This window comes from Octopus sinensis, linkage group LG11 (genome assembly GCF_006345805.1).
Source record: "Octopus sinensis linkage group LG11, ASM634580v1, whole genome shotgun sequence".
Classification (NCBI taxonomy): Eukaryota; Metazoa; Mollusca; class Cephalopoda; order Octopoda; family Octopodidae; genus Octopus; species Octopus sinensis.
The window spans coordinates 61669555-61693947 of NC_043007.1; the positions used below are offsets into that span (position 1 = coordinate 61669555).

Here is a 24393-nt window from a genome sequence, read left to right on the forward strand (position 1 = left end):
TGGTTGTCAAACCTTCCTCAAATCACACTCTACCATCTTTAAAAGAGCAGATAGAATAGTGTAGTATGCGATATACAAAAAGATGGGATAGTCTTGACTTGAATGCTTTTGATCATAAGTCTGCTCAGGCAGAACTAGCCTAGGCTTTAAGCAACAACGACATATTCAATAAAACGTTAGGACCAAGTGACACGCTTTGACCTTGGATAAGACAGTACACCCAGATATTTTTGGGGAAAGAGAGAGGAATGGAGAGAAGAGGGAAAGAGAAAGAGAATGACTTTCTATGGAATATTAGAAGAAAATGAGCGCTCAATAATGCGATAATATTCTCAAGTGGCATCGGAACAAATTACAGTAAAATAGAATCAACAGTGGCGTCTGCGTAATCCAAAACAAAGAATCAGTTTCAACATGTAACGGAGAATTTACCCTTTTCCGTCCTACTGACAGTCTGTCGATGAACCATTCTACATCGTTATCATTATCCTCATTATCTCTCCTATCATAGTGATTACATTCATATAGCAATTACCTTGCCTACCATTGATGCACTCACTCGTGTACTTCTTTCGCTAGTTAAATTTTTTGTTGCTACTGCCATCTCAACGAAAACCAAAACCGTGTCCAGCATAGTCTTTAACAAATGGGAAATGTTTAAGAGGCAGCGTGGAAATGGGAGATGAATATGATGGTGGTGGTGGTCTTTCATAAAAGTATTTAGCGGCGGAATTGAATGTCTTTCATTATTGCTTTTGTAGAGTTATGCCGAAAAGCTGCAGTTGCATGTAGGACAGATTCGGCTATTAGTCGTGTGAGAATGCCTAGCAGTAGTGTGAGAATGCCTAGCCCTCTCACTCAATAATAATAATAATAATAATAATAATAATAATAATAATAATAATAATAATAATAATAATAATAATAATAATGATTAGCGCGTCGGACAAAATGCTTAACGGCATTTCTTCCAGCTTTATGTTCTGAGTTCAAATCCCGCTGAGGCCCCCGACACCTACAAAATAAAATACCAGTCAAGTACTAGGGTAGATAATATCTACTATCTGGTATCAAAAGCAGCGAGCCGGCAGAATCGTTAGCACGCCGGACAAAATGCCGCTAAGCATTTTGTCCGTCTTTACGTTCTCAATTCAAATTCCATCAAAATCGACTTTGCCTTTCATCCTTTCGAAGTCGATAAAATATGTGCCAGTTAATCCCTGGGGTTGATGTAGTTAACTAGCTCCCTCCCCAAAGCTTCAGGCCTTGTATCGGTATTAGGAAGGATTATTATTACTATTATTATTATAGCTTTCGATAAACATACTTTTACAAGTTCGTAAGTTTCTAAAAAATATCGGGTTACTTTCTGTATTAAATATATTTAGTCTAGTATTTTTGCGAACAAGTTATAGAGATGGAGATGAAGAAACTTTTCATAGCGGCAATTTCGTTCGTCTTTATGTTCTGTGTTAAAATTCCGCCGCGGTCCACTTTGCCTTTCATCCTTTCGGGGTCGATAAAATAAGTATCAGTTGAGTACTGGCGTCGATGTAATCGACTTACGCCCTACCTCGAAACTGCTGGACTTGTGTGAAAATTTGAAGTCAATCCAAAAGATATTTGTCGATTTAGCATCCACTGAGAGTTGTAGGAGTGACTAAACTCCTGTAGTTATAGTTAAGACAAAACGAAAAAGACTATTAAAGCTTAATTAACTATAACAAATTGTTTGAGACTCGAAAACGAAAAGTTAAAGCTGTTAAACACAGCCTCGAAAACTTAGAATCCTTAGGAAAATGTAACGTTAAACCTGCTTTAGTAAAATTGCATATATAGATGTGTGTGGTGTGTGTGTGTGTGTGCGCGCGCGCGTGCGTAGGGTCGTGGCTTAGTGTTTACTCATGATCGTGGAAATTGTGGTTTCGATTCGGACAGAGTGGTGTGTTGTGTCCTTGAGCAAAACACTTCACTTCACGTTGCTCCGATCCATTCAGTTGACAAGAATGAGTAATCCTGCGACGGACTGGCGTCCCGACTAATAGGAAAACATAATCGTGTAGAATTCGGGAAACCGGACTTATGAACCTACAGCCTAGGAAGGGCCTTTATCCTTGTTTTGATATGTGTGTATGTGTGTGTGCGTCGTGCGCGTGCGTATGTGTGTATAAGTAAAAATACAAAAAATAAGGATAACTTTGTAAAGGTTATTGGAAAACATGTCGGTGCTAAATGTTAGAGACAGGCTTTATTTGGTTTTCTTGTTTGATTTATATTTTCCATAAAGTAAATTACAATTTATAGCAAATGTTTATATTTATATGTATGGGAGTATATAAAATATTACATATATATAAACATTTGCTAGAAGTTGTAATTTACTTTAAGGAAAATATAAGTTAAACAAGAAAACGAAATAAAGTCTGCCTCTGGGGTATTTAGCACCGACATGTTTTCTAATAACCTTTACTAAGTTATACTTATTTTCTATTTTTTCTTAATTTTTTAAACTGTAACGGTAATTTATGGACAACCTGAATATCTATATGTGTGTGTGTGTGTGTGTGTGTCTGAGTGCGCGCAAATGTATAGGTATATATGTATATACATACATTCATAGGTCTCTCTCTCTCTCTACATATGTGTGTGCGCGTGCGTGTGTATGCATATAGATACTAGTTTGTTGCTTGAAGAATCCCTTGACTGAGTGAGAGTTGTAATTATTGTTTTATTGGAACTGGCAGGTTGAACTTAGCAGAAATACAATCTAAGTGGGAGTTTTTGCTACTCTTGTGCTTGATACAATATGCTACCGATCTTGCTGACCTGGTCATCGCACTAAAGTTACTGAGGGTTAAAAGGCACAGAAAATAATAGCAAAGAGGCTCTTCATCTTGCTTGGAGAATGCAAGTCTTCAGCCTTTTTCCTGGTATCTTTCAGTTTGCATTATCTTCCAAGAGGCATCTTGTATAGCAAGTTACAGATAGACTTATCAAACAACTGCTCTGAGGCCCTGGAATGAGGTTTGACTATGACCGTTATGCGGGAGCTATATGAGATTTTAAATTATTGTTAGAATTCTTGAATAAAAAGAAATAATTCCAGCAAAATGTTTGTAAGCGTTTTCAAATACTGTGGAAAATTGTTTCATATTTGAATTAGTATACATATTCCTATCTACTATAAGCACAAGGCCTAAAATTTTGAGGGAGGTTGGGCTCGTCGATCATAGTGTTCAACTGGTACTTCTTTTATTGACCCGAAGAATAAAAGGCAAAGTCGACCTCGGTGGAATTTAAATACAGAAAGTAAAGACGAAAGAAATACCGCTAAACATTTTCTCCAGTGCGTAACTGGTACTTAATTTATCGACACCGAAAGGATGAAAGGCAAAGTCGACCTCGGCGGAATTTGAACTCAGAACGTAAAGGCAGACGAAATACCTATTTCTTTACTACCCACAAGGGGCTAAACACAGAAAGGACAAACAAGGACTGACAAACGGATTAAGTCGATTAGATCGACCCCAGTGCGTAACTGGTACTTATTTAATCGACCCCGAAAGGATGAAAGGCAAAGTCGACCTCGGCGAAATTTGAACTCAGAACGTAACGGCAGACGAAATCCCGCTAAGCATTTCGCCCGCGTGCTAACGATTCTGCCAGATCGCCACCTTAAACATTCAAACCAGTCATATCCAGCCCAAACTGCGAAACCCGGGTGTGCTAACGATTCTGCCAGCTCGCCGCCTTTGTACATATTGGTTTCAAAGTTTGGCAAATCCAGCAGTTTCGGGGGAGAAGTAAGTCTATAATATTGACCCTAGGGCTCAGTTGTTACTTATTTTATCGACCATGAAAGGATGAAAGGCAAAGTAGACCTCCGCGGAATTTGAACTCAGTACATAAAGCCGGACGAAATGCAGTTAATGCGGTTAATGCGGTGTGCTAACGATTCTGACGGCTCCGTGTCTTACAGCTTTTATACATATTAACATTAAACTACATATACTTTAAGTGTTGTAACCAATAACTGCAACAATATTGGAAGACAATTATATTTCATACAAAATGCATACTCCTAGTATGCGATTATAATTTAGAGAAGGTATTACGCGATTGTAAATAGCATCAATAAAAAAGAATATATTTTTTCCTTGTTTCATGTTTTAATTTGTTGATGTTAATAAAAATATTCAATCATTATGCTTTCTGAATTAAACTGTTAATTTATATAGCTTGCTCTTAGCTTAGTTTTTCCTTGGGGCTGACCAGATTGGAGTAATCTCAAGATTAATCAGCTGAAATTGCGAGGATGATTTGGTTCTTGACTGAGGATATAAAGCTTCGAATGACCCGTCCCTGTTTTTTTGTGTATCGTCTATCTGGATGTTTTGTCCCTTTTTGTATCACTTAGTTGTCCGGATGTTTTGCGTTCTTGTCCCATTTTGTATTATATATACATACATATATATATATATATAATGAATAAGTAGCACACAAAGAACTTGTGAAATTCAGCTACCCAGAGATTCTTAACCGAAATATTTAATTTATTTCGCCTTTTTTCAAGCTGGTAGTGCGAACAAGTAGGTTAAGTAATGTATGTATGTATATGTATGTATGTATGTATGTATGTATTAAAACAATAAAAGTAACTCTGTCTTTGTCTTTATCATCATCATCATCATCATCATCATCATCATCATTATTATCATCATTATTATTTATTATTATTATTATTATTATTATTATTATTATTATTATTTTGCAGCTGAAGTTAGTAACCCAGAAGAATATTGCCGTAACAATCCAAATGCATTCCTGCCGCATCCCGACAGCTGCGCCCTCTTCTACAACTGTAGTCAAACAAGAAGGGTCCAGTTGTTTCTTGACAATTATGTAAACGAATGTCCTTACATGCAATTGTTCTCTGAGAAAACCCTAAGCTGCCAACATTATAGCAGAGTCCGGTGCGACCAAAGAAAAGAACCGAAGGATGTGTGTAAGTAGTCAATAATATTTTGCTTCGCTAAGTAGGGATCATCACAGAAGGGGAAACAAACAGCCTTCGTTTTGTTGATTTTGCAAGTTCAGTGTCATTTATTCTATTTTACTGTTATTACATTGCTGTAACTCCTTGAAGGTCGCATTTCCTTTTCTGCTTTTTCTTATTCATCTGGGGCTTTGCGCTGTTGCAGATATATCAATATGGAGATGAGAAATGCAATGCAGTAATGCATATATATATATATATATATGTATGCATGTATGTATGTATATGTATATATATATATATAATATATATATATATATATATATATATATATTATAATATATATATATGTATGTATGTATGTATATATATATAGTAGTATATATGATAATGTATATTATATATAGTATATATATTATTGTAATATTGGTAGGTATTATGTATGCATATATAATATATGTATATTCTAGATATATATATATTATTATATATGTATATATATTATATATATATCATTATTATATATATATATATATATATATCATAATATAACGGGAAGCTTTATGAAAATAAACAAAAGACGAGGCAGGTGGAAAACAAACGAACAATTGTATTAGTATGGCGCTCAGGAAATATAAATAAAACAGTCCTTTAACGTTTCGAGCCTACGCTCTTCAACAGAAAGATACACAGAGAGAGAAAACACAGAAAGAAGGAGAGAAAAAAAATGCGTGCAGTAGCTAACGAATCAACATGGCGATCTGATTTCGGCCAGAGGTCAAAGATCAAACATGAGACGCGAGAGCGAAATAAGGGAGATAAGGGTTGATAAACGGGGGTTGAGGACAGCTAATAGTGCGTGGGAGGGGGGTCTGATGTGTGTATGTATAGGGTTGGTGTATGTATTAGTATGTATAATAGGGGTGTGTGTGTGTTGTGTGTGTTGTATGAGAGATGTATTAGTGCGTAGGATTGGTCTGGACGTGCGTTATGTATGGGGTTGGTGTATGTATTAGTATTATTAGTATGTATTAGTACGTATTGGTATTATCGGTGTGTGTGTGTGTATGTGAGAGAGTATAAGTGCGTATGCGGGGTCTGGACGTTGTGTATGTATAAGGGTTGGTGTAAGTATTGTATGTACTAGTATGTATTAGTACGTATTAGTATGTATTAGTTGGTGTGTGTATTAGTATGGCACATCATATGTGATGTGATGTGTAAGTCATGTGGGTTTAGTGAGGAGAAGAGGGGAGGGGAGGGGAGGGAGGAGGAAGGGGGGAAGCGAGGGGGAGAGAGAGGAGAAGGAGGGGAAGAGGATGGGAGGAAAAGGGAAGGGGAAATAGGGGAGAAGAGAAGGGGAGAGAGAGAGTAGGGGTCGGGGGAGAGAGAAAAGGAAGAGGGGGGGAAGAGGGGGGTTGAGGAGAGGACTGAAGAGAGGTAGAGATATGAAGAGAGGGGGGAGAGTTAGATAAGGAGAGGGGGGGGGGAGATATATATATAGAGTAATATATATATATATATATATATATCCATATATATATGCTATATACGTGTATATAGATAGAGATCATAGTAGGGGGTATATGTATATAGGCATATGTATAGGTCACATAGCACTATATATATATGTGTGTGATAGGTATATGTAGTGTGGTGTGATATAGTTATATATATAGTAATGTATTATGCTATATATATATATATATATATATATATATATATATAATATATTGTATATACTTTTACTTTTGTCATGTTCCTCCCATGCCGGAGCACCGCCCTTGAGTCGAGAAGATCGACATTAGAGCTTTTTCTTGTAAGCTTAGTACTTGTTCTATCGGTATCTTCGGGGATGTAAACACCCAGCATCAGTTGTCAAGAGATGGTGGGGGACAAAGACACACACACTATATATATATATAATATATATGACGGGCTTCAGCCATCAAAATCCGCTCAGAGGATTTGGTCGGCCCGAGGCTATAGTACTCACTCTTGTACTTACTCCCAGTTACTCATGCATTTTGTGTTCAAGTAGATGAACAAGTTATATACATAGAATCCTAAAAAGTTAAATTAAATTTAGAAAATAAATTGTTGTAGAAACTAATATTTATTGTCATTTAGAATTTTTTAATGTTCTCTCTCATTTTTGCGTGTTCGCAAATGTTCAAACTGCCTTTCTTCATTTTCCAAACAAAGCTGATAACGTCCAACAATGGATTCGACAACATTGCCAAACATTTCATTTGGAATTGTAAGACATTGTATTCGAATTTCATTTTTCAAATTATCAATTGTCGCAGCGTAAACCTTATCTTTGAGATGTCCCCATAAAAAAAAAAATCCATTGGCGTGAGGTCTGGGGAACGTGCAGGAAATCTTCTCCCAATCCATTTGTTTGGATTTGTTGCATCGAGGTAAGCCTGTGCATCGTCTGTCAAAGAGTGAGTACATCTTTTTGAGACACGCTGTGTATATATATATATATATTTCGTATATATATATTATATATATATATATATAACCGATGCTGGTGTGTTTACGTCTCTGTAACTTAGCGGTTCGGCAAAAGATACCGACAGAATAAGTACTAGGCTTACAAGCTTACAAAGAATAAGTCCTGGGGTCGATTTGCTCCAGCATGGCCACAGTCAAATGACTGAAACAAGTTAAAGAGCAAAAGAGTATATATATATGTATATTATATATATATATTATATAATATATATATATATATATAATATATGTGTGTGCGTGTGCGTGTATGTATATATACGTACATATATGTATGTTAGTATGTATATATATATAATATATATATATATATATATATATATATATAACAATTCCATCTGTTTCAAACTTATCTCTAATTCGAATGGAGGTTAACCGCGCAGGTGGCTTTGTTTGAAACTCTCTCTTAAACTGGCGTATTATACATACATACATACATACATACATACATACATACATACATACATACATACATACATACATACATACATACACACACACACACACACACATACATATACACTCGCAAATATTTTTTTATATATACATGTATGTACGCTGGCTGGGATGTTTGTATAATACTAGGATGATCAGCAACGTTGACTGATATGAGTTCAGATAATTCTCAAGAGGGAATTTGGCAGGTATGGATGGAACGGTGTAGGTGTGAGGGCCAGTGAACTACAAATCAAAATTGACACAACAGTTACAAGGACATCCAGCTAAGTTGTTTCGCCAGTTTCTTGTTCTTTTATTTTCTATTAATAGGAAGAAGGAAAACAAACTGCCAGTAAATATATACATTAAGGAATATTTTCGGTAATTAGGTTAACAAGATAAAACAAAATTTATCTCTCTACCTACATTTTGACTGCCTGACTTGTATCCAGTTCTCACCTTTTATTTTTTTTTTAAATTATTTTTTATTTGTTTTGTTATATTTCTTCGTTTTTGTGGGGAGTGGTCTGGAATTTAAAATGTGCTTACTGTTTACCGAAGGTGTTAAGTTATTTTTTGTATTTTGAACATTGAAAAACAAATATAAGTTGCATTTCAGGTAACGCATAAAATGACATAAGGAAGTTGGGGATGGCTGTGTTGATAAGATGTCGGGTAATAGGTGAATGATATGTTTCTTGTGACAGGTAGAGTTGATGACGTCTCTGCTAAAGACGTCTAAATCTCACTGCACAGATCCAAAATATTGATGAAAAAACAGCAGTAAACCTACAAAGTACCCTGTACGCAGACTTTCTATAAAAAGCAGCTGAATCTCCTGTATCTTAGCCACACAGAAGTATCTGCACAGAAGCAACTGTATACACACATATATGTATATATATGTATATTTATATGTAAACACACACACACACACACAGATGTATAATATATACGTGTGCGTGTGCATGTATGCATATATGCATGCATATATATATATATATATATATATATATATATATATATATATGTGTGTGTGTGTGTGTGTGTGTGTGTAGTAAAATAAGGATTCAGATAGAATCGGGTACTTGAAAAGATATGCACCAGGTAAGGTTGGATAAACCTGTGGTTCCGGTCTCTGGTTGGTAAGTATCAAATAGGATATTCTGTTTGTGTACACAGAAAACTAACCCTATGAGTATTTAGCGCCTAGGGGCAGGTCCAAAGCACACGTTACGTTGAATAGAAGGTTGTTGGTATACTCTAGGGTGTTCAACAAGTCGTAAGCCCACTTGGCGTATTATAAGCAAATGAATAATAACTGACGATGGATAATTGCCAGCTCATTACAACTGTTTCTCATGTAACTTTTTAATAGAAGGATGAGAACATTACTTCATTACAAAAATCCTTAATCATCAGATGAAACGTGATTTTACAAACAAAAGAACATCCCCAAAATACAGCAGGAATGTGGCTGAAGTCATTATTCAGCTTTATTTCAAGATTTCTTGCCAATAGAGAAAGTGCCAGTTTCTAACCTAGATTCAGCAGGATATTTTTGTATGTATGTATGTGTGTATGTATGTATGTGTGTATGTATGTATGTGTGTTGTGTGTGTGTGTGTGTGTGTGTGTGTGTGTGTGTGTGTGTGTTTGTGTTTGTCCCCCGTCACCGCTTGACAACTGGTGCCGGTGTGTTCACGTGCCTGTAACCTGAATAATGACATACATATACATGCATATGTGTGTGCGCGTGCGCGCATTTATATATATAAAACCCTGACATATATATATGTCAGGGTCTGGAAGGGTAGAGACATCCAACTCGCTACCAAATGCAGATTGGTGAATGCAATTGTCTTCCCAATAGCAACATATAGATGCGAGACCTGGACACTAAAAAAAGCTGACCAGAAGAGAATTAATGCATTCGAGCTTTGGTGTTGGAGAAGACTTTTACGGATTCCATGGACAGCGAGGCTCACCAATGGAGAAGATAGATAGATATGTATGTATATTGTTGTGTCTTGAGAGAATCATTATGCCAATAATAATTTTTTCTACTATAGGCTCAAGGCCTGAAATTTGTGGGGAGGAGGATAGTAGATTACATCGATCCCAGTACATGACTAGTACTTATTTTATCGCCCTCGAAAGTTGACCTCGGCAGAATTTGAACTTAGAACGTAATGACGGATGAAATACCGCTAAGCTAACGATTCTGCCACCTCGCCGCTTCTTTATTGTTAGTCATTTGGTTAAATATCTAACAGTTAACTAATCGATCGTTTTGTTTAATGTGTTGGTTAAACAATCAATCGATTGTTAATCAGTTAATGTACTTTCGTCGCCGCTTGCGACGTTTACAGGGACTTAGTGACTTCATCTCTCTCTCTCTCTCTCTCTCTCCAAAGTCTGCTCTTAGTCTGTCTCGCAAGTATTGCGACCTCTAATTGAGATGTCCCTGGATGTCTGTGGGGGCACTGAAGAACTCCTCAGTAGAGTCAGTGTATCTAACTGCTCCAACGACTTCACTGGTTGAGGTGTCTAGTGGGGTAATCTATCGTTACCTTGATAATCTGGCGGATGAAGTGAGCTATGCGCTGGATGTTTTCCACCGTACTCCTTTCGACCCCCTCAGTACGACCACACGAGATTGTCCTAACTAGAATAACTAGAATATTGATATCATCTACATATCTACAGCATAGTATTACAGCTATAGAATGTTCATCTAGAGGTAACTCCCTCATACACAACCATACACATCCACGCACACACAGAGACGGGAACGTACGCGTAAACATGCACGTAAACACACGTACGCACACACACACACACACGCACACACACACACACAGACGAACGCAAGAACACAACCACACAAACATTCACACACACACACGCACCACGCATACACATACATGCACAAGTACGCACACACACAAGCGCGCGCACATGTTGCCTCTACAAACTTCACCCCTTATAATTATCCGTCTCCTGTCGCGTGTTTGCTCTGCTTTGTTTCAACACACGAATTCACATCCAGTATCATGCAAACCAAATACAATAACGAAGTGTGTGTGTGTGTGTGTGTGCGTGTGCGCGTGCGTGTGCGTGTGCGCGTGCGTGTGTGTGTGCGTGTGCGTGTGTGTGTGTGCACGTGCGTCTGTTGTGCAAAACACACCCATGTTATGCATGCTGTAAGTATGCATTAAACTTGCATAAGCTGATGAAGTCCAACATTCTTTGAATTTATGTCATCGCCATCATCAACCAGGAAGAAATGAAAAGTAAAGCCAACAGTGGCAAGATTTGAATTCAGAACATAACAAAATATCGCAAGCTACACTAATGGTTTTGCCCTCTCTGCCAAATAAATAATATACAACCGAATTCGTTCAAGAAGAATGACTTTCTCTCGATGATATCGTCTGAAGTTTTTGCTTTAGTCTATCTCATCATTTGTTAGTGTGAAGAGGTATTTGGTACTGGCATGCGCAGGAGAAAATTCCCCGGAGCAATCCAGTTCTTGAAACGATTGAGTCAATAATGTGGAATTTGGAGGGGTCAATGGTTTAGAGAGTTGAATTAATGAAAGAAACAAGCGTACCCAATCTTTAGCATGGGAAATATTTATTGTTATTGTTGCGATAGAAGAGGCAGCGGTTGATATAAGCTGACAGTAGATAAATAACCAGAAAGTGTCACAAAATAATATTTCTCTCTTCTTCTTTCTAGGTGATTATAGACGTTTCTGGTGCGGTAGTGCCCATTGTGTCCCGTGCTTTATAAGATACCCGAGCTGCAACGGCAAACCCAACGGTAGGAACGCAATTCCTCACCTTCGGTGGGCTTCTTCTTTCATTGTGTGCCAAGATGACCGACTATTAACGTCAGCTGAGTGTCCATCAAGGAACGGAAGACCGACTGTTTTTTCTCCTAATCAAAGGAATTGTGTTAGTGTATATTCTATGCCTTCACTCTTTGGTCGAAAACCTATTTCCTGCTCAAACAAACAAAATGGATTCTATGCAGACGTTTCAAGTTGCAACCGTTTCTATGAGTGCTCAAACCAAAAAATTATTAACAAATTCACTTGCCAATCAAACATGATCTTTGATGCACAGATATCGACATGTATCCACCCAGAACAAAGTTGCTCTAAATGTGGCACAAAAGCCAATTGCTGAGATTTTTCTTAAAATGCCATACATGAGACTATATAGCACATTGTATATGTTTAGAAACCAAACACATACAAAAAGACTATTAAACCTTAAATTCTTTCATTTTCCCAATTAAAATTCAAAGATATATATATATATATATATATATATATATGATTTATTTTAATGTATTGTAATTGGTTGGATTAAGTTTGATGAATAATAACCACTGCATTGTTTTATTCCTGTCGGATTCGACCTTACCTTTCATCTCTCTAGGGCTTAAAAAGAAGTAACAGTAAAATACCAAGCCCATTTCAATCAACTTACAAAATTGTGGCTTTGTGCAAATGTAAGATATCATATTGTAATATATTTCAGAACATAACTGCGAACTAACAATAAATTTTAGGTCGCTATGATGATATATTGTTAACATATCTACACTTAAATGTTTTAAATATATCAACACTGCAACTCTACCTATTGACTTTCTTGTTTTTCTTTTTTCTTTCGAAGTTTTATCAGATTTTTGGTTGTTGTTATTTCACATCTTTTATGTAGCTAATACGTTTGAAACAGTAAAAACGAAACAAATTCTCAACTTTTTTGTTTAAGTCTTCGACTTCTGTTTAGTATATGTGAAAAGGAATCAAGAAACCAAGGAAATACTTGAATATGTTAAATGAAGAAAAAAGAAAACGGAAGGGAGTAATAGAAAAGTGAAAGAATAGCGGAAAAGGTGCCCAGAAATATGAGAGAAGTAGCGAGAGGGGGAGTAATCTAAATGAAAAGAGAGTGCGGAAGAGCGAGGTGGGGGGGGGGGGTTAAATCAAGGAATGTAAAAAATAATGCGAGAGAAAAGTGAAAATAGTGTGAAAGAGAGAGAAGACAATTAAAGAAGGAAGAGAATGAGATAAAAATGAATGAAAGAAAATGAGGGGAGGAAGTTGCGTGGAACAACAAACAATGTATATGAGAGAGAAAGAAAGAAAGTGAGAGAGAGAGAGTGAGTGAGGGAGAGAGGGGGGAGACGGACAGACAGACAGACAGAGAGGAAGCGAAAAGAAAAGGAAACATAAAACAACGGTTAACCGGTAAGACTGAAAAGAGTGGACAAAAGAGATACAAATGGCCACACAGAGATTGGAAAGATAAGATAGACAAGTGTCGGAAAGGGAGAGAGACTAGGAACGAAGATAGTCAGATACAAAGATAAGGAAAGGAGAACTGTGTCGATGGAAGAGAATCTTATAATGATAATTATGTATTGATTTGTATATATGCAACCGAAACCACTTTTTTCTATTAGCCTCTTAACTAAACAAGTCAAACTGTAGAAATTTTCATTACGAATAGTTTCGAGAACAAAGCAAGATCTTCATGACGAAATTGCAAAATTAAACCAAATCCTTTTAATCTTTAGTTTAACGCTATCTCAACCGAGCTCGTCAGACTCGCTGCGAACGACCTCAAAAGTTTTAGACATCTATCCATTTATATATACATGGAAACTACATTACTACAGTTTATTTTCCGGCCTGAGATTCGAAACCGAATCTAAGAATTCTCGCTTGCCATTAGCTGACCAGACGGGAAAAATTTTCTTTGTCCTGTCAAAAGTGATGGATGAGTGGGGGTGTCACAGAAATTCAGATGGACGAGTGACTTAAATAGGTACAAGCCAATCTTATAATGGTATATCCATCTTTCTAACTAGAATGGGCCATTATAAATACAAGTTCCGTAGACACACAGGGGGTTAGCCAGCAAGGAACCAACAGTCAACACCGTGATGAGATGGTGAACCCTGTGAGCAGAGTGACACGCAAGAGTTAGCATTTGCAAACCACAGAACAGACAAGATAGAGAAACAACACAGTCGATCCAAATGACGAATGCACACACAGACTCAAAATATGTTTTTGTACTGTCTCATCCCATTAACATTCTCTTTCCTCCGGTTTTTGCTTCGCCGACTCGAAGTAGTTGGATACATTATGTAGCGGCATATTTGTTTCAAGTATCCAACAAAGTGAATGCCACTGTGACCAAATAAATAATGTAAACTACGTTCCTATTCTTTCTTCGTTGTTCCCCATGGATGCTGGTTCAACACGTCTAGCATCATCTGCTACACCCCACATCATCACATTCTGCTACACATACATACATACATACATACATACATACATACATACATACATACATACATACATACATACATGCATGCATGCATGCATACATACATACATACATACATACATACATACATACATACATACATACATACATACATACATACATACATACATACATACATACATACATACATACTGTTTGTTATATGATTCGATTGAAATCATAATGGGACGATCTGCATCCAGAATTAAATCATTTTACTACACCAACAAGCAACATTTGCAGAACATAGCAAGAAGGTTAGTAACTGTAACTTTATTAAAATATCGAAAATTAACCTTCTTCCCAACTCTATAAAGAAAAACGAAAACGTGAATGATATAGGACCAGCTAGCAACATTCCAACAGATTCCAGTGCCTACTGAAATTTTCCGAGAAAAAATAACTTTGGCTTTGAAGTACTCTCTCGAGGAGAGAGTATCCTCTACCAAAGTAAGTAAAAAACCACCAGATACGGTATTAAAAGCTGTTAACGAAATTGGTAATGAGAATTTACAACACTGTGATGAACCCACATAGTGGCAGATTAACGCCTGTCTATATTCACTGGCTACTGCTGTAAAACTGTATATGAATGACTTTCAAAAAGTAAACAAATCCGAAACAACAAACAAAGTACCATCATGGGTTTTGAAGACAGAAAAAAATGATAGCTGGTTTACGGAAGACCATCAGTCATGTAATGATGCTTATTGAGTGCAAACAAGCAAATCACTATACATCCCACCATCAGAAAGTAAAGGAGATAGAAATGATGTTTGGAAACCACAAAAAGAGGACATTCACTTGCAAATTGATTACCCCTAAGCAGGAGCTGAAAGATATCCGTGAGAAAACTCCGACATCAAAAGAGAATAACCGAGAGAAGAAAAATAAACAAAAACTTCAACCGCAACCAGGCAGTAGAATACAGAAACATGAGAGGAGGAGCAGTGAACATCACGGAAGCGCCTTCTTGAGAAAACATAGACTCCTTCTAAAGGAAAATCTGGAGTGAAGCGAGGGAGTTTAACCAAGATGCTCTGTGGTTGGAAGATATCTGAAGTTATTGCTCCTGCGTTACATCTAAGACATACAACATTGATGGTGCAACTCTTGCAACTGTGACCCAGAAACTCCAGGATGGAAAAGCACCTGGAAGAGACTTGATTGTTGGATATTGGTACAAGAAGCTAACATTCTACGGACCATATCTTATCAATATGTACCACCAAGATCTCATCGGGAACAGAGCATACCACATTGGTTAACTCTGGCAGAGACAAAACTGATCCCCAAATGCAGAACCATCCACATGGCAAAAAGCCACCGGCTAGTTGCATGCCAGAACTTAATGTATAAGATATATACAACATGTTTAAACCTCTTCCTCCAGGACCATTGTAAAACCGATAACATTATCACAGCAGAACAAGCAGCTTGGAAGAAGGAAGTCTGCGGATGTACCAAGCAATTGCTAATCAACAAAACTGTGATGTCGGAAGTGGGAGAGCATAGGAGGAACCTATTTTCAATGTGGCTAGACTACAAGAAAGCTTTTGATTCTATTCCCCACTCATGGATGCTAGAAGTCCGTCAGCTTGCTAAAGTTCCAGTGAGCATCGTCAAAGCAATAGCTGACCTGACTTCATCGTGGGCCACCATCTTGAAATTAAACACAAAGAGTGATTGTATTATCACTGATAGAATACAGCATCGCAAATGCATATTCCAAGGAGACAACATCCCTGTGATGTTATTTATACTTTCTGTAAATCCCTTGTCATTCACGTAAAGGAAGTCTGAAGGATATCTCACTGGTTCACAAGGAAACAGAAATACAAACATTACACACTGTTTCTTTGTGGATGACTTAAAACTTCATGCAAAGACTATGCATTAAATGAAAAAGAGCCTTGACCTGGTTACAACATTCTCAAAGGATGTAGGGTTGGAGTTTGGTTAGGATAAATGTTGTTATATGGTTGTGAAAAGGGGGAAAAAACTATAAACCAGACTAGTAACATCTCCATCAATAATTTTACTGTTTCCCTTGTATCTGACGAGGAATGTTACAGGTATCTAGGAGTGGATGAAAATATATCTTACAATGGCTCCTGTAACAAAACATGTGTCACTAAAGAATATTACAGAAGAATAAAACAGTGGCCCAAAATGTGTTTGCAGTGTCAGTACTCATACCAACATTTGGGCTGTTTGATTGGACGCTTGATGAGATCCGAGCCATTGATGTGAAAACCCGAAAAATACTAACAAGCACACAATTTCCACATAAACAATGACGTAGACCACCTCTACCTAAAACGAAAACAAGGTAGCAGAGGCTTAATATCAATCTGAAATGCCTTTGAATATCGAGTCATATCCCTTCGGCAACATTTTTAACTACCAAGTATCAAGCATCCCTTGACACACACATATATATATATATATATATATATATACACTTCATACCTACATTTATACATACATGCCTACATGCATGTATGTGTGTGTGCGCACGCATGCAATTTTAATGACATTATCTTATATTCTTGTGGTCGTGTCAACCCTTAATTACAGAGTTACTAAACGAAAAATGAGAACCGAAAGAAAGAACGAGTGAGAAAGTTACGGATGTCTCCCTTCTTCTGTGATCATTCATATCGCATCCAATCCCTCCCTAGAACCCAGAAAAACGACTCGTTTTGTCCTTCCTCCACCAGAACGTTGGGTCTTCGAGAACTCTTTGCATCCGTAACTCGTGCCTATCCTGTGCGTCGACTTACTATATATTGAGCGGGGTTTCGTTTACAGTTGGTGGTTCTCAACCGTAGTCCAGATGACCCTTGAGGGTCCATAGATTTTGGAGGTCCACGCGGCAAAATAGTAAATTGGGTTAACAGTAGTATTTTAAAGGTAAAAAAAATTGCTTTAGATATATGTATTCGTATATATTGCATGAAATATCTGGGTTCTTTTTCTATTATTTTACATAGTTCGACCTACACACGTTAATGTGTAAAAAAAACAAATAGGAATTTTGAAAGAAGCTTCTTTAAAACTAGTTTTTTAACATCGAATGGCTATTGGGGTCCACCACTATAAAATAATAATCAAAGGCGTCTAGAGACAAAAAAATGGTTGAGAATCCCATACCATCAATCTCAACGGTGTGCGAAAATCTGGCAAACAAATAAAAATAAGTATATGAATGAATGAATGATTTAAGGGCTTGACAAAACGAACAAACAGATCGATCTTATTAGCACATAGCCAGCGATAAAAGTCTTAATGACCTTCAATGGCGTCGTTGTTGCTATAGCGACTGAACAACAGTTATTTCCCTTGCGCTGTTTTTTCATCAAAATACTTCTTGCGAAACAGATTGATTCGTTCCAAGTAAAATAGTTATTCTTTCCATTGAAACTAAATATTTGCACAATAGATCGAATCTTGTAGTTGCTGTGATTTTTCCTTCGCTTATACTGATTGTCCACTGCTGGATAGAAGGTATTTATAATACGTAAACAGGAGCGTTGAATGAGGTTTTGTTTTAGTTGTGTTGATAAGACCCACACACACACGCGCACACATATATACACACATGCACACACCACACATAGCTACATATACATTTGCGTGTCTGTGTGTGCGAGAGTATATTTACACACACACGCACACTACACAAGGAAACGACACCTAATGGAACGTGTTGTTTCTAATGCCCTTAAATTTTTTTAATGCCTAAATTGACAATTTCGTTATTAGTTTGGGAACTAAAATAACTTAAAAAACTGCTGACAAAAAACAAGTCAAAGTCAACAACACATGTTGATATACATACTTGAATAATTTGAATAACTATTTTTGCATTATTTAAGTGTTCAAAAGGAAAAAAAGGTAACAGATCATTTATTAAAAATGGGAATTTTTCACTATACGAATCTTTATTTTCAGCAAAAGCGGTGTACTTTGTTTCTACACACACACACACATACATCTATGTATTTATATGTGTATGTGTACATTGTATGAATAATAACAATACTAATGAAATTATTGTAATTATTGCACCACAACTTGTCAAAAGTGCGTATAAAGAATATGCAGTAATATACAAATGTCTGGAAATTGAACAGTGTATGAGTCAGATACATGCCTGCATGTGTATGGTGAGGAGAAAATCAGGTGTAGTGTTGGCGAATCTCAGGAAGCATGGAAGTTTTGAAGGATGCAGTACTCCAACAACTAACAACTGATGCCGGCAGTTTGTTCCATGCTTCAGCATGTACATGTATCTATGAATGTACAGAGATACATACATACAATATCAACAACAATAAAATTATTTACAGCTCTATCAACTGCAATTAAATAGGCAACAATTTGATCCCTTTAAAATACCACTGATTTATTTCCAGTATCCAGAATCTATCAATTCAAATATATTTAATGGACCAGCTATTAATTCCTCGAAACACTATAGGGAATGCCACAAGAATTATCTTCAATCAAATTTTTTTACTGAATGGACCAATTATACTGAAGAGTTACATTATGTTGTGGAAGCGCGTGGCTTAGTGGTTAGGGTGTCAGCATCATGATTGTAAGATTGTGGTTTCGATTCCTGGACCAGGCAACGTGTTGTGTTCTTGGGCAAAACACTTCATTTCACATTGCTCCAGTCCACTCAGCTGGCAAAAATAAGTAACGCTGTGATGGACTGGCGTCCCATCCAGCTGAGGAATACATACGCCATTGAAACCGGGAAACCGGACCCATGAGCCTGGCTAGGCTTTAAAAGGGTGCATTTATTTATTTGTTGTGGTGCACCTGAGCACTGTATACAATAATTTCATTATTATTATTATGACAATGGTGTAGGGTGCAAAACTAAGTTGGACCTTTTGATATAATACTACAAATACAAGGAGTCTCATAAAAATTAGACAGATTTTAGCCATTACTAACAATAAAATTCTTTTGAGATATTTCCAAATGATTGCGGCACATGGCATGTGGTTTAGTGGTTAGAGTGTTGGAACACATGATGGCAAGATTGTGGTTTCAATTTCTGGACTGGGACCAGGTGATGTGTTTCTTAAGCAAACCACTTCATTTCATGTTGCTCCAGTCCACTCAGCTGACAAATATGACAGGTTGGCAACCTGTACAAGGGTGAATATATACACAACGGAATCTGAAAAACTGACCTTATGAGTCAAATGAGTGTGTTAATTTGAGAATATTGTTGGCAATTACAGCTGCAGGTAGCACCAGCAGAAAAATATTTTGGCAAAGACTACAAAGCCCAATAATTCTATCAAAATTAGTCTGTATTTGGCCTTGGCTATGCTTGATTCAATAACTCAGATGGAAAACACGAATATTCATTTCAATTGTTGATTAGTTTTATATGTATATAGGGGCAGGCATGGCTGTGTGGTAAGAAACTTGTTTCCCAACCACATGGTTTGAGGTTCAGTCTCACTGCATGGCACCTTGGGCTAGTGCTATAGCCTCGGGCTGACCAAAGCTTTGTGAGTGGATTTGGTAGACAGAAACTGAAAGAAGCCTGTCATATATACATATATATATATATATATATATATATATATATATATATATATATAGCTCCGGGCTGAGCAAAGCTTTGTGATTGAATTTGATGGGTAGAAGTTACTGCTGTGTGTGTAGGTGCTTGTGCCTCTCCGAGAGAGAGAGAGGGGGATATATATATATATATATATATATATATATCATATGTGGCTTTGTGTCTGTGTTCGCCATATCCACTGCACCACCTGAAAATCAGTCCTGGTGTGTTTATGTCCCCCATAACTTAGTGGTTAGGCAAAAGAGACCAATAGAATAAGTACCAAGCTTTAAAAAATAAGTACTGGAGGCAATACGTTCAACTAATATTCTTCAAAGCAGTACCCAACACGGCCACAGACTAATGACTGAAGCAGGCAAAAAATAAAACATAACATATGATGTTATCTTTTTCCTTTTGATGATGGTGAGGATGACAATGATACAACAAACTGCTTTCAGTTTCTGTCAACCAAATTCACTTCCAAGGTTTTGATCATCCTGGGGCAATATAGAAGATACTTCCCTAAAGTGCCACTCTGTAGGACTGAATCTGAAACCATGTAGTTGGGTAGCAAATTTCGCACCACATAGATGTTTATATATATTTAAGTGTGTATGCTGTATGTATAAATATTTATGTTGTACATATATATGTACATTATCTAATTATCTATCTATCTATCTATCTATCTATCTATCTATCTATCTATCTATCTATCTATCTATCTATCTATTTATCTGTCTGTCTGTCTGTCTGTCTGTCTGTGTATGTGTGTGTGTGATAAACAGATACATTGATATGTTTGAATGTTTACATGATTTTGAGTTCTATCCACTATATGTACAGCACGTTGGTCAAGTGTCTTCTTCTATAGCCCTGGGCCAACCAAAGCCCCATCAGTGAATTTGATCAATGGGAGCTGAAAGATCATTGTGCATGTATGTTTGTATGAGTATGAATATATGTATATTTATATATATGTGTGTGTGCGTATATATATATAAATATAAATATATGTGTGTATATATATATATATACATATACGTAATATATATATATATATATATATGTACTTGCATGAGTATGAATATATGTATATATATATATATGTGTGTGTGTGTGCGTATATATATATATAAATATAAATATATGTGTGTGTATATATATATATACATATACATAATATCATCATCATCATCATCGTCGTTTAGCGTCCGTTTTCCATGCTAGCATGGGTTGGACGGTTCTACTGGGATCTGTGAAGCCAGATATATTATATATATATATATATGTACTTGCATAGCGAGTGACTTGATTTGAGATCGTGTGCTGGAACAAAAACAGTTGCAGAGTGGAAGATGTTTATAAGCCATTTAAGAAACACACAAAATCCGTTAGATTCACTTCAACATTTAAATTTAATTTGTCAAAATATTTTCGTCACTTTGAGACTGCAACCTGTTCACTGACAAAACTTCGTGCAGCATGAAATTTTGTCAGTGAACAGGTCGCAGTCTCAAAGCGACGAAAATATTTTGACAAATTAAATTTAGATGTTGAAGTGAATCTAACGGTTTTTGTGTGTTTCTTAAATGGCTTATAAACACCTTCCATGCTGCAATTGTTTATATATATATATGTACATATATATTTATATATTCCAAGGATGTAAAAAGTTCAGGAGCTATGTCTGGCCACTTAGAATAAGTGCTCAAAGGTAAGTTTGAGAGTGAATAAAATAAAATATGTATTCCATATACGTATATATTTCTATGTGTTCTGAGATTAATATTCGTTATGGGTGTTTTATATTGTATATTCATTTATACTAATTTGATAGTATATTTACAGGTATGCTGTTGATTATACTTCTGAAACTGCATGTAAACTACATTCATTAGATCGAGTGAGTGTGGTGTGTCTGTTGGTGGGATAGAGAATGTCTGGGTGTAGTGCAATAACATTCCTTAATGGCTTAGCAACCAAATAAGTAAATTTATACTGAGAACTTGTTTGTTTTGGACATGTGTGTGTGTGTATACATACATACATACATACATACATACATGCATATTATATATATATATCAATATATATATATATATATATATATATATATATATATCAATCATAAGGATGTATGCATACATCTACCTGCTAGAAATGAGAGCTAAAACCTTCATCTAATAGCAATATTAATATATATATATAAGAATAAATATATATAAATATTGTGTGTATATATTATATATATATATATGTATGTATGTATATATATATATATATATATATATATATATAAGAATAGGCCGGGCAAAGTTTAGAGAGCTACCTTTGTTAGTAACAAAGGGCTTATCCCTCAGAATAAAAGGCAGATTGTATGATACCTGTGTGCAAACAGCCATGCTACACAGCAGTGAGACATGGGTTGTGACTGCAGAGGACATGCGATGGCTTGAAAGAAATGAAGCTAGTATGTCTCGCTGGATGTGCAATGTCAGTGTATGTTGTAAGTATCTTGAAAGAAAAATTGGCCATAAGGGGCATCAGATGTGATGTACAAGAGAGAAGACTGTACTGTTATGGTCATGTGAGGTATATAGACGGGGACAGTTGCATAAAGAAGTGCTGATCTTTAACTGCAGAGGGTACCTGTGGAAGAGGTAGACCCAGGAAGACATGGGACAAGGTGGTGAAGCATGATCTTCGAATGTTGGGTCTTACACAGGTGATAACAGGTGATTGAGACCTTTTGCGATTTGCTGTGCTTGAGAAGACTCATCAAGCCAAGTGAAATCATAATCATGGCTAGTTATGGTGATGGTGACACATAAAAAGTACATGTGCCAATGACATGTAGGAGGCACCTACTACACTCTTGGAGTGGTTGGCATTAGGAAGGGCATCCAGCCATAGAAGCTAAGCCAAATCAGACTGGAACCTGGTACAGTTCCCTGGCTTACCTGTTCCAGTCAAACCACCTAGCCCATGCCAGCATGGAAAGGAGGTGCTAAATGATAATGATATATATATATATCTTTTATTTGTTTTAGTTATTAGACTGTGGCCATGCTGGGGCACCACCTTGAAGAATTTCCAGTCAAATGAATTAACCCTCAGTACTTACTTTTGTTAAACCTGATGCTTATTCTATCATACTCTTTTGCTAAACCACTAAGTTACTGGGATGTAAACACAACACACACAAATATACAACAGGCTTCTTTCAGTTTCTGTCTACCAAATCCACTCACAAAACTTTGGATCAACTCACAAGGCTTTGGGAAGACCAGGGCTATAGTAAACGATACTTATGCAAGGTACATGTAGTAGAACCGAACCTGGAACTATGTAGTTGGGAAGCAAGCTTCTTATCACTTAGTCAAGCTGTGTGGTTTGAAATCATTTCATTAGGAGATGAAGACTGGAGTATATGTAAGTAATATATACATCTCTGTGTGTGTCTCTCTCGTATATAAATACATATAAGGAAGTATAAACAGAGAAAGATGCATTAAACCCAGACAATATTCAAATATATATCTCCGAGTTAATTTGGGATTCCTTAATGACAGTGTAACCTTCATATAACTAAGGTATAATTTCTTGACTATATTCCAATTTGCAGATATTTCAACTGAAGTCATTAAAGAGAATTAGAGAACTATAAACATTGCAGAAAGTCTTTACACAATGGAAGCGGCCTCATTAGAAGAATATGGTCAAGATGAGGATGAGCTGTTTGAATCTGCAGATGACATTTCCCTCACTCTAGAGACCAATATTCCTGAAGATAATATGCTTGTAGAGGCTATAAGCAGTGAGGCGACATTTAGTGGAACTGTAAACCCCAACAAAGTTAATTTCACTGTGTGTATATCCCTTGGCATGGCTTCTTGTAAGTGTTTTTGTCTGTTTTTTAATTCTTTTTTTTTCTGTGACTGATTTTACAACATGCTAAATTTCTGAAGCTCAAACTACTCACTGGATTCAATGCTAGAATATTTTATTTGAAGTTTTACAAAATCACACAGAGGCCAACTTATTTGATAAATTGTTACTTAATAGATTGGATGAGATAGATTCACCTCTAACCCCATCACTAACCATCTGTCACTCTCTTCTCATAACTCTTGCAAATTTACTCTCCTACCCTTCCTGATCCTTTGTTCCTATTCTCACTTCTTCCTTTCATGTATCATGAGGGTACAAGAAAGGATGTTTTATTTGTTCCTTCTCGAGCTATGCCTAGCTCATAAGGGCTGGTTTCCCGGTTTCATTGGCGCATAGGTTCCACCACCTGGACAGGATGCCGGTCCATCGCAGGTGAGCTGCAAGAAGCAGGAGGAAAGGGTGAGAGAAAGTCATGGTGAAAGAGTCAGCAGAGGTTTGCCATTACCTTCTGCTGGAGTGCATGGAGCTTAGGTGTTTCGCTCATAAACACACATATTGCCCAGTCTGAGATACGAACTTGTGATCCCGCG

At 36.7% G+C, this 24393-nt stretch overlaps 2 protein-coding genes across 7 annotated transcripts in view; both read left to right on the forward strand.

The window, feature by feature from the left end:
• The window catches only part of LOC115217201, a 13609-nt gene extending 1321 nt beyond the window's left edge, over positions 1 to 12288 (forward strand). The window contains exons 2-3 of the mRNA XM_029786836.2: positions 4775 to 5005; positions 11699 to 12288. Coding sequence (XP_029642696.1) covers positions 4775 to 5005; positions 11699 to 12150 — 683 coding nt within the window. The 3' untranslated portion in view covers positions 12151 to 12288. The remainder of the gene's footprint in view (positions 1 to 4774; positions 5006 to 11698) is intronic.
• Positions 12289 to 17668: 5380 nt separating this feature from the next.
• Positions 17669 to 24393, forward strand: part of LOC115217500 — a 98711-nt gene continuing 91986 nt past the window's right edge. For 4 of the 6 annotated variants that reach the window (XM_036507564.1, XM_036507566.1, XM_036507568.1 and 1 more), the window contains exons 1-2: positions 17669 to 17820; positions 23538 to 23807. In XM_036507564.1, coding sequence (XP_036363457.1) covers positions 23603 to 23807 — 205 coding nt within the window. In that variant the 5' untranslated portion in view covers positions 17669 to 17820; positions 23538 to 23602. Of the gene's footprint in view, positions 17821 to 17944; positions 18211 to 23537; positions 23808 to 24393 lie in introns of those variants that run through there. The other 2 variants (XM_036507565.1, XM_036507567.1) reach the window with 2 other exon arrangements.